Source organism: Cenococcum geophilum (genome assembly GCF_001692895.1).
Source record: "Cenococcum geophilum 1.58 unplaced genomic scaffold K441scaffold_50, whole genome shotgun sequence".
NCBI lineage: Eukaryota > Fungi > Ascomycota > Dothideomycetes > Gloniales > Gloniaceae > Cenococcum > Cenococcum geophilum.
This window is the reverse complement of record NW_027137608.1, coordinates 847,454-859,603: the sequence shown is the minus strand read 5'-3', so window position 1 is coordinate 859,603 and position 12,150 is coordinate 847,454. Positions and strand designations below refer to the sequence as shown.

Here is a 12,150-nt window from a genome sequence, read left to right as displayed (position 1 = left end):
GGAGTCTTCCTCTAAGGTTCCTCTTTTTTTAACTCTATGCTATCCTTCTAGATTAATAGAACCTTATCCGCTTTCGCGTTTATTAGGCAATCCTTTATACAGTAACCTTTCTATCTATAAGAGAAGTAAGCTCCTTAATTACTAAGGGCCTATATATAGGGGTTGCTATATATAGGCTAAGTATTTGCCGGACCTATAATAGGGCTAGCCGTATAGCTAGCTGCTAAATTGGTAGTAGGCTATATAGGTGGTACTATAGGGGTTGCCAATTATACTAGGGTATTGCGGGCCGTTCTTATATTGCTTATGGTCTAATTTAAAGGGTTTTTAGCTTTATACCGTTTAGCACATACCTTAATTTAGCAAAGGCCTTAGTTAATAGCTAAGCACTAGTCTATAAGTTCCTTTAGCGTCTATATAGTAGTAAAAACTAGTAGTATAGCTTGCTGTAGATCTAGGGTAAGCTTATTAAATAGGTCTAGCATTAGATCTTCCTAGGGAATTTAAGCCTAGCCGGCTAGGTATAAAAAGTAGGTCTAAAAGGCTAAGAAAATCTCTATCGTTTTTATATTTAGGCTTTTATAATTAAGTTAGGCGTTTTATACTTTAAAGGGGTCCTTATAAATAGAAGATAGGTAAACAATTATCTCTTCTTTAGAGAGGAAGGGCTTTGCCGAGTCCTGTACGTACTATGGACGTAGATGCGTCTATACGTCCCCGCCGGTACGGCCAAAGACGTAGGCTATTTTAGCCTAAGTGGTAGGGAAGTAGTCCGCATTAACTTTAAGCTTATCCTATAATTAAAGCTTCTAATTATTAAATATAGGGTCAGTTCCGTTTATAAGCAATAGGGGGTCCGCAACCTTTATAGACTATAATAATACTAATACTATACGTTAGGCTAGAGCCTTAAGGACTATAGCAAGTCTTTAGGTGTCTAATAATTCCTTACTAGGTGTAGGGGGTTCTCTAGCTTTAAGCAGCTCTTAAAGTCGTTTAATTTTAGCATTAGCTGCTATAAGCTCTACTTAGGAGTTTAAGTCAGTTGCTGTTTTACTATTAGAGGTATTTAAGGGTCCTATAGCTGCTTTACCGGCTACTATATTTCTTAGCATCGTAGTATAGTTATTAGGGTAACCTTTAGTAGGATTCTGTAGGGGTTCTGGTCTATATATATTCTATAAGTCTTATTATTCTTTTCTATTCTTCTAGTTCTAGTAATATTCTTTAGGTTTAATTCTATATTCTATTCTAGTTCGTGGTCTATAAATATATTTAAGTTCCTTCTTAGAAAGAAAGGGTAGTTAAGCTTTAAATAATGTTAGCAACTTAGTTAATTAAGGCACAAGTACAGTAAGAGGGACGCGTAAGCCTATACGATTAGTAGTCTATAAACGAGGATCTAAAGCTAGAGAAAGGAAAGGAGAAGAAGAGCAGCGCCGGTTGAAGTAGGGTTCTTTTATACAGTCCTCTAGTTACGTGACCGCGAAGTTCTGCCAAGTTCTGCTAGTGCCGTAATACTTTGTATAAAGCTTTATATAAAGCTTCGTATAGAGCTTTATATAGAGCTTTATATAGAGCTTTATGCAATTTTATAGTATTTTTATTACAGCTAAAAATTAAGGTCTGCTTAACTGGCTTAAGTCACGATTTTAGCAATTTACGGTAATTTGCAGCAATTCGCACAGGCTACTTATAAGTAGCTGCGTGTTTATAGCAATTTGCATAGGCTACTTATAAGTAGCTGCGTGTTTGTAGCAATTTGCACAGGCTACTTATAAGTAGCTGCGTGTTTGTAGCAATTTGCACAAGCTACTTATAAGTAGCTGCGAGTTTGTAGCAAATCGCCGCAAATCGCCGCAAATCGCGACTTACGCAGGTTTTGCAGACCCCGATTTTCGCTTGCGACAACGTGCCCAAAAAAAATTTCCTGATGTACCACCGTAACGCCTAACCTTACACCCGTCTCCCGCGCGTACTATATAGGGCCGCCACCTCGTTTCCGCCCCCCTAGGCTAACTAAGCTATATTAGCCTAGCTATAGTATTAGAGAACCAAATACGCCCTAACTTAGACGATATTAAATACACTTATACTATTAATTTCACCTAGTTTTATAAATAAAAAGACGTAAAGGTAATAAGGATCTATATGGCGGAGCTAGTAGAACTAGTTAAATAAAATAAGCACTAATAGCTGCTTAAAGAGCTACTTATAGGCCTAATAGAAGTATCAAACCTATTAGAAAGGTCTTTTTACTAATTAGTAGAAGGTAACTATATAATAAAGAAAGCCTATAAAGTGCTCCCCCCTATTTCTATAACTTTCTTAAGATAAATCTAAAAACTAAACCTAAGTTTTTATATTAGAAGATAGTTAATACTAATATTAAAAAATTCCTAAAAGGCAAACTAGGATTAACCTGCGAAGATATTCTACAACGCCTATTAAAGGAGTTTCGTAAATATATTAAGTACTTTCTCCCTAAAAATACAGATAAGCTACCCCCTTACTAACTATAGGACTATAAAATTAAGATTATCCCCGGAAACTAGGCCCTATACTATAAAAATAGACCACTCTTATCTATTAAACTTAGGTATATAAAAAAGTGGATTAATAAGATACTAGATAGGGGTTTTATCCGCAAATTAACCTTACTAGCTACCGTACTACTCCTCCTTACTACTAAGCCTGGCGGCAGTATATAAATCTACTATAACTACTAAGGCTTAAATACAGTTACTATTAAGAATTGGTACCCACTGCTACTAATCCATAAGACACTTAACGCACTTTATAGTGCTAATTACTTTACTAAACTTAATATAATTGCTGCGTTTAACTAAATCTGGATTGTAAAGGGCCATAAGTAGCTTATAATATTTATTACCCGGTTTAGACTCTATAAAATACTAGTTATACTATTTAGCCTCTATAACGCACCCGCTATATTTTAAAACTATATTAACTATATTCTATATAACGCCCTTAATAACTACTGCACTGCCTATCTTAATAACGTCCTTGTCTTTTCTAAAATACGCGCTAAGCACACTAAGTATATAAATAAAGTCACCTAAAGACTTAGTAATGCTAGACTTTAGATTAATATTAATAAGTCTAAGTTTTACTCTACTCAAATAAAATACCTCGGCTTAATTATCTTAACTAATAGTATAACTATAGACCCTAAGAAGGTATAGGCCTTATAAGAATAAAAGGACCCAATATTAATTAAAGAACTATAATAATTTCTTAGCTTTACGAACTTCTACTAACGATTTATCTAAGGCTACTCTGCTATCGCTATACCTATAATAAAACTCCTAAAGAAAAATATTGGATGGCTATAGGGACTAGAATAAGCCAAATTATTTAAAGCCCTTAAGGGAGCCTTTACTTCAGCACTAGTACTAGTATACTATAACTATATAAAGAAAATAGTAGTAGAGATAGACGTATTAAATTAGGCTTTTAGCGGAGTCCTTTCTTAATATAATAATAACGGAAAATTAAAACTGGTTGTATTCTTCTTCGTAAAGCACTTTACGCTAGAGTATAACTATAAGATCTATAATAAAGAACTCTTAGCTATTATTAAGGCTTTAGAGGAATAGCGTCCTAAGCTATAAGGGACTAAGGAGCCGTTTAAAATTATTACTAACTATAAGAACCTATAGACGTTTATAACTACTAAATAGCTAAATTAGCGCTAAGTCTAGTAGGCAGAGTTCCTTTTATAGTTTAACTTTGTAATTATATACAGACCTAGTAGTAAAGCTATGCTCTTTAACGCCCTAAGCTAGCTACCAGGAATAAGGCCTAAGGACGCCGATAATAAACGCCTCCGCTACCGAGCCTAAGTCGTTATACCGCCCTAGAAAGTTAACCCTATAATCTTAAAAGAATTACTATATAAGTCCCGTAACTTTAATAACGCGGAGTTTATAGCCGCTTTAGACCCTAAAATAGCTAATAAGTTACTAAATAAGTTAATTTAGCTAGGATACTAGGAGAACGAACTTATAAGAGATATAATAGCGGCCCTATATAATCGGAAAGCTTGCCGTTAACTAAAGAAGATTAAGAAATTACTCTATTACAATAAGTTAGAATATAGTATTATTAACGGACAGATCTACTTCCGCTAATATTTCTTCGTCCCTAACGCCTTAGACCTTTACCTAAAAGTTACCTATTGCTTTTATAGCAGTAGCCCCGCTAGTTACCCTAGCTAGGTTAAGACTTTTAACCTCTTAACCCAAATATACTAGTGGCTAGGAATCTCCTAGTTTATAGCTACCTTTATTAAAGACTATGCCCTATACTTTTATACTAAGACCCCCTATTTTACCTTACCCGGTTTTTTAAAGCCACTAAAATTACCCGCCTGCCTATAAACCGATATCTTAATTAACTATATTATAACGCTGCTGGTATACTAACGCTATAGTAAGGTATATAAATATATCCTTATTATTATAGACCGCCTAACTAAAATATAATACCTTATTTTAGTAATAGGACTCTTAATAGAGGAGCTAGTTAATGGCTTTATTAATAACGTATATAAGCTCTACGGTGTACTAAGTATAATTATCTCTAATTACGGTATATAATTTATTAGCAACTTCTAGCAATAACTAAGTAAACGCCTTAAAATAATCTTATAACTAAGCTTAGCCTAGTACCTAAAAATAGACGGCTAAACCGAAATTATTAACGCTGCCGTAAATAAATACCTTTACGCTTTTATTAGCTTTATATAGGACAACTAGGTTAACTACCTACTACTTATTAAATTTACTATACATAACTAAGTTAATAAGAGCATAGGCATCTCCCCATTTTTTATAAACTATAGCTTTAACCCTTACCTCGGAATTAAGCCTACTGGCTTCTACCTACTAACACTATTAGTATAAGTAAAGAAGGAGTTCTTCTACGCAGACTTTATGGCTAACCGCTTTAAGCGGATATTAATATAGCTTAAGGCCCTAGCCTAGATTTTATAGTAATGCTATAAAGATAATACTAATACCTATAGGGATGAAAGCGTGTTATTCTACGAAGGCAATATAGTTATAATTAGCTTAGAAAATATAAAGATAAATAGACTTAAGAAGAAATAGGACGATATATAGGATGGCCTATACCCTATACTTATAGTATACTAAGGGGTAGTTATAGTAGACCTCCTAGACTATATTTAAGTAAATAAATCCTTTAATATATCTAAGGTCCGCCTCTAGGCTGCTAAAGAGATCTCTAGCTAAGCAAATATTAATACTATAGAGCGCCGTAATGTATAAGGACGAGTAGTAGAGAGAGATAATAATGGCAATATAGAAGATAAATAGGAGTTTAAGAAAATCCTTAATATATATATAATAAAGACCCCTAAGGCCTAACTTATAAGATTAAATGGAAATATTATAAGGATATAACCTAGCAGCTAGAGGAAGACCTAAAGGGTTATAAATAAGCTATATAGCGCTTTTATAAGCAACACCTTAAGAAGCTAGGACCCCTAGACTAGGTATAAGATAAAGAAAAGTTATACTAAGGTCGCGGCTAACCACCGTATTAAAATTTATGGTGGTTAAGATATTATAAAACTTTAACTAGCGGTTAAAGTTGTCTAATTAGCTAAATTCTTACTAAAAAAACGCCACGCGGATTAATTTAGGTGGTGGTATAGAGTTTTACTAACCTTACTTACTAAACTAACTAATTAGGATTTTCTATGCCCAGTATAGAAAATCGCTATTAGCTTGGTTAAGGGCAATAAGCAAAACTAATATCTTTATAGTAAAAAATAGGTAACCCTATATACTGCCTATTTTTAAGTTATCTATTTAGTTTAGGGACTAAACCATCTAAGGGAGAGGAGTATTATTACAGCACCAACCTAACGTATACTGTTTTATACTATTTTATACTATTTCCTACTATTAGCTAGCCCACTACTAGTGACTTAGCGGCCGGCCCTACTATTTATATATAATACCCCCTTTCTACCTTCTTTCCCTCTTTATACTATAACGTAGTTATTTAATTTACTTTATTGCAGCACTGTAATAGGCGTTATAGATACGTCTCTACGAGTTACGTCAGGAAAACGGGGAGTGGCGCAGGAAATTTGGTTTCGCTAAAAGTACTTTTAGGGCCCAGGGCTAGCTTTCCGCCATATTAGCCAAACCCTAGGGCTGTACGCTAGCTTTTCGCCATATTAGCCAAACCCTAGGGCTGTACGCTGGCTTTTTGCCATATTAGCTAAACCCTAGGGCTATACGCTGGCTTTTCGCCATATTAGCCAAACCCTGGGGCTATACGCTGGCTTTTCGCCATATTAGCTAAACCCTAGGGCTATACGCCAGCTTCTGGCTATAAAATAAATATTTATTACTATTATTGCATTTATTGCTATTAGGGTATTAAAATTCTAAAGGCCTCCTGTAGGCTCCTAGCAGGCTTTTTAGCAGGCTCTTAGCAGGACTTTGATTTCCTAATTATTTAAATCGTCCTACATAACAGTACCATCGGGTCCCCATTCTATTCCCGACAGCCTCTATACGTGCCTTTGCATACCCCTTGTACACCTAAATGCACCTTATTTTTAACCTTTCTTCACCCTCTCCTACCTAGGGAGGCACCAGAACGGCAGCTAGCAGAGGACTGTGACCAGAATCAGACGACGGTCGTCAGAACCAGACGACGGTCGTCAGAACCAGACGACGGTCGTCAGAACCAGACGACGGTCGTCAGAACCAGACGACGGTCGTCAGAACCAGACGACGGTCGTCAGAACCAGACGACGGTCGTCAGAACCAGACGACGGTAGAACCAGACGACGACCATTCGAACGACCAGCCAGCGAACACCACGATCGATTCGATCGATCGATCGAATCGAACTAGAGCCTCGATATCAACCCGTACACCAAATCGAAATCGAATCAAGGCCTCCTAAGGAGGCACCCCAGATAACCACCGTTCGAATGTACAGCCGGCGAACGCCTGTAGAGAACGATTCGAATCAATTAGAGCCTTCAAATCGGGCCGATCCCTTCCTCTAAATTAAATTCAGGTAACTGACATGGCATGGCAGGCAGGGCAGTCAGGCAGGCAGGCAGGGGCAGGCAGGCAGGCAGGTAGGTAGGTAGGTAGAGTAGGTAGATTAGGTATAGGGGTAGACCGTCGGCAGGTATGACCGTGCCGAGGCAGGACAGTTTGATCGAAGCCAGTGACCACCACGTTAATTACGTCGGTCGATAGTTAACCAAAGCCTCGCGTCACCCAATTACCAGAATCGAATGAATCGTTTTGAGGGCGTCTTAGGGCGGCAGCCAGTGAACGACCACCGTTATAATTTCGAACCGTCCGGGTTCGATCGGATATTGAAGTATCAGAGCCTCGATGAATCACCCCAGTTTTATACCAAATTCGGAATCGAATCAGACGATATCTCGGCAGAGCTCTCTTATAGGGGAGGGACCCACAGGACGGACCACCGTTCAAACGTACAGCCAGCGAACGCCCATAGAGAACGAATTCGAATTATTACAATTTCATCGCAATCGAATCAAGCAGAGCGCTTCGATCGGGCCGACCTCTATCCCGAATTATTACAGGATACAGACAGGTAGGTATAGACAAGTAGGCGACGACAGGCCAGGCACAGACAGGTAGGCACGAACAAGTAGGACAGTCAGACAGGCAGGACACAGGCAGGACAGGCAGGACAGGCAGGACAGGCAGGACAGGCAGGGCAGGTAGGGCAGGCAGGGCAGGCAAGGGCAGGCACGCAGGGCACGCAGGCACTAGGCCTAGTTAGGAAATCAGTACATAGCCGGCGGATCATCGGGAACGCCGCCAATTGACGATTTGGAGTCTGCGAGAGATATCCCTTATAGCTACCATTAATTTTAAATTTTGAATTTTATTATTTATTTTATAATTATAAATATTGCAGCTATAGGAAATATTATATAAAATGTATAAAATGTATAAAATGTATAAAATGTATAAAATGTATAAAACGTACAAAACGCATAAAACGTATAAAACATATTAATGTTGCTAATGTTGCTAATATGGCCCCGGGCTAGCCCCGGGCTAGCGTAAATAAGTGTACATAAGCAGATCAGCGGATCCAGCTGAAATGACCCCGGGCCAGCCCCGGGCTAGCCCCTAGCTAGCCCCTACCACCCTCCCGTTTTCCTGACGTAGACATTTGTTAACTTAGACCCCTCCCTACCTTATTAGGCGTCTTAGATATTATCTAAGACTCTATTTAGGATATTTAGTAGCTAGCTATAGACGAGCTTAATAAGGGAACGCTTTATTATAGTATAGACCTTAAAGTTATAGGTAAAGGCTACTTCTTTAAGTAGGGAGGCCTAATTAGACTCTTCCTAGTTTATAAATATATATAGGTATATTTTAAACTCCTAGTTCTAACACTCTGTTTAACTATTTATCTATAAATAGAATATAGTGCTAAGTTTACGTTAAACGCGGAGATAGTAGTATATAGTACTTTAGTACTCGCTCGTAAATACACTACCCCTATTAGAGATAACATTATCTAAAGGCCCTATTTGCGTAAAGACTCTAAATAAGAGTTCCGCGAGTTGCGTAGCATTAATTATCTTACGCACTAAATAATAGCGCACTAGTCGTCGTCTCCCCCTTCGCTCCTCCGTCGTCGTCGTCGCTATGGCGCCGCTGGCTATATATTGTTCTTGCCGAAATATCGTGAACTCGCGCCGGAGTAAAGCCGGTCATCGCGCACCACCCAATTTCACATAGAAATCGATGCCATTGATTATTTTTGCTTGCCTACACCTTCCACCCCCAACAATTACGGCATAAAATCATACTTTGGTCTAGCTGCATTAAGCCAATTGTATAGAATTGCTGGTGTTAACCATGGAGCCGCCTACATATATATTTGGTCGCGCTAATAAGGGCCAAAATCGCAAGCGTGTATTATTTACTACCTCGCCAATATAGGCTTCTAAAAGGACTCTAAAGCGTCATTTAAAGCTTATTTTAAAGAAAGCTTTAAATTATTAAGCAAGGCGTCGTACGGAACCACCGCAGTAACTACCATTACTAATATTTNTAGAGTCTTCGCCACNGCGGCCAGAGCAGCTAGATAAGGAGGAGGAGGATGAGGAGGAGCCGGAGGAGGAGCTAGATAAGGAGGAGAAGGAAGAGGAGGAGGAAGAGGAGCTAGAGGAGTAGCCGGAGGAGCTAGAGGAGCAGCNAGAGGAGGAGCTAGAGGAGGAGTTGGAGGAGCTTCCTATTAGCATTATAAGTCGGTAAAAGGNAGTATATAAGAGAGAGGCCTTACCTAGTACGGTATCTTTAAAATATAATACTACTAACCTCTTTTACTACCTAACNAAGCGCTAGCAAGATAGCATTATTACCAAACGCCTACCGCAGATCTCTACCGTTAACCGCCTTAAAGCCGCTGCCTTCTATAAGAAGTAATTAAAGACTAATTACTTCTGCTATAAGATTGGTAATTGTTGTAATTTATATAAGGTAACTAAGCTGCTTAAGGATCTTTATAAGCAGAATTCTACTAAGTTATTATACTTAGATCTTACCTTATATATAATTAAGGAGAAGCCCTAAGAGATACTAGCACCGTTATTAACACCTCCCTCTAGCTAAGCAGTAAGATTTAGTAAAAAAACTACTACCCAAATCTAAAAAGCCAATCTCCCTAATATTATTGCCGTAGAGGAAGCTACTAATAATAGGATTCCGGCTCTAGTAAGTAGGTAGCCTTATATTAATAGCTACTATTCTAATAAAGGAGCTACCTGCTAGTAAAATAGACGTGGAAATAAAGCTAATTAAGTTAAGCACCACTATCCTATTAATGCTTATATCCTTTAAAGGTGGAGTAAAAAGATCTAATTAGATATATTAACGGTTAAGGAGCTGTTATAAAATATAGTCTGTTAGCTATTAGCTTAAAAAATAAAATAGTAGCTACTAAAGAGTTAAGAGCTAAGAGTAGTAGAAGGCTTACTATTTAAGTAAGTTAGGGACCTTATTTAGCTAATTACCATTTAGGGGTTAAACTTAATAAGGTGTCTAGATTAGCAATAGTATACTTAACCCCTACCTCTCTCTAGTGTTAAGCCGCCTACTTAGTTAAGCTTAGTATAGTTAGAAACGGATTATTATAAGATCCTCTTATAGTTCTTTAACTAGCTAATAGCTTAGCTAAGCTATTCTAATAAGCGTTAAAGGCAGATTCTAGAGTTAATTAGGTATACGTTAGTAAAGAATAATTAGGATATTAATAGAATAAGATCTCTAAAAGAGATAACGATTAAAATCTAGAAGGATTATAGCTTTCTAATTAGCACGCTACCGCGGATAAGAGAGAAAACAGAAGAGTTTAAACGGCAGAGAGTAGTATACTATAAGTAGAGAGTAGATTATAGAGAGTCTCTATAAAGAGTCTTATTCTACTATATAGCCAGCCCTTTTAAAATAGCCTTCGGCGTAAACTTTNTAAGCTTAACTAATTATAAACTCTAGAAATCTATTAAAGCTCTTAAAGTTAACCGCTAGTATATAGTTTTTTTTATCTAAGCCTTTAGATCTTTAAAAGTTGCCTTAATTGGATTAAAATCTGGCGAATATAGTAGTAGGAATTTAAGAATAACACCCGCCTAGTTATAAAGCTCTTAAAGCCGCTTTAATTTATAAATAGATGCGTTATCTAGTATAATAATTAATCGCGGCCCTAGGTACGGTGTATAATTAGGTAAAACTTTATACTCTATAAAAGCCTTAAAAAGCTTACTTATAAAAGCTCCTTAAAAGATAATATAGTCTATATAGCCTTTAAGCGTTAACGCCGGTAAGATGCTCTACTGTTTAGATTTTTTATATAGCGTTAACACCTTATAGTCTGTACTAACTAGCGCCTAGCCTTATTTTCTATTACCAGTTCTCTTATTTAAAGCTAACTTATTAAGAAAGATAAGCTAGTTAGCAAGCTATTNTTTTTACCTACTCTATCATGTATAACGGAGCGATAAGCTTTGCTGAGCGGCACGCTTAGAGACTACCTTTTAAAACTACTAAGCTGCCTTAAGAATACGGCAAATAGTGGTAATAGAGGCTTAGATGTCGAATTTGTTAAAGAGGAAGTCTTATATCTTGTTAAGATACGCAGTAGGCCTGTCTTTAAGGTACTTAAGCAGTTGCTATAAGTGGGCAGGAATATTAATAAAAAACTTAATACTATGCNAAGAATACTAACCTGCTTTTAATACTCCAAAANAAGGCCCGGTCTACCTAGTTTTACACTAGGTAGTAAATACGGTCGGCCCTAAAGGTCCTAGTTCAATTAAAGCTTATAAACGGTTGTTTTTAACAGCCCTAAAGCGACCGCTATATTAGGTATGTACTCATCAAGATCTAAACGAAGCTTGATTTAGTTTATAACCTTAATTAGAAGACGACGGCCCATTATAATGGCGTGTGCAAGCAAAAATAATCAATTGCATCGATTTCCATGTGAAATTGGGTGGTGCGCGATGACCGGCTTTACTCCGGCGCGAGTTCACGATATTTCGGCAAGAACAATAGCCCCTAAGGACACGTCACCGGACGTCAAATACCAGACACATCACAACCTCCGCAACCTGTCTACAGCCATCACGCTGCAGACGACCTCTGCCATCTGTCTACAGCCATCGCGCTGCAGACGACCTCTACAACCTGTCTNCAGCCATCACGCTGCAGACGACCTCCACAACCTGTCTACAGCCATCGCGCTGCAGACGACCTCCACAACCTGTCTACAGCCACCGCGCTGCAGACGACCTCTACCACAACCGCCACAACTACCACCACCACCACCGCTATAATATACCACACAACACCGCACTATAGGCGCACCGCAGATGCGCAGATAGGGTAGCTATAGTAGGGGGGGAAGGGGGCCGGCCCGTGTTACTTTAGCACGTAAAATATAAGGTGTATGGACGAATTGGTATTTATACCCTATATAGACAACCTTATAAAAATTTTCCTATAGGAGTGGGTTTATGTAATGAGGTTCGCCCTTATAAAATACTATTAGTAGGTTACTTTTAGGGAGAGT

The 12,150-nt window shown here is 37.9% G+C and overlaps 1 protein-coding gene across 1 annotated transcript; it reads right to left on the bottom strand.

The window, feature by feature from the left end:
- Window positions 1-9,012: 9,012 nt before the first annotated feature.
- Window positions 9,013-9,356, bottom strand: K441DRAFT_666761 (uncharacterized protein). Its single transcript, XM_067649706.1, has one exon. The coding sequence runs from the start codon at window positions 9,320-9,322 to the stop codon at window positions 9,080-9,082; it is 243 nt and encodes an 80-aa protein (XP_067499587.1). The 5' UTR covers window positions 9,323-9,356; the 3' UTR covers window positions 9,013-9,079.
- Window positions 9,357-12,150: the final 2,794 nt, after the last annotated feature.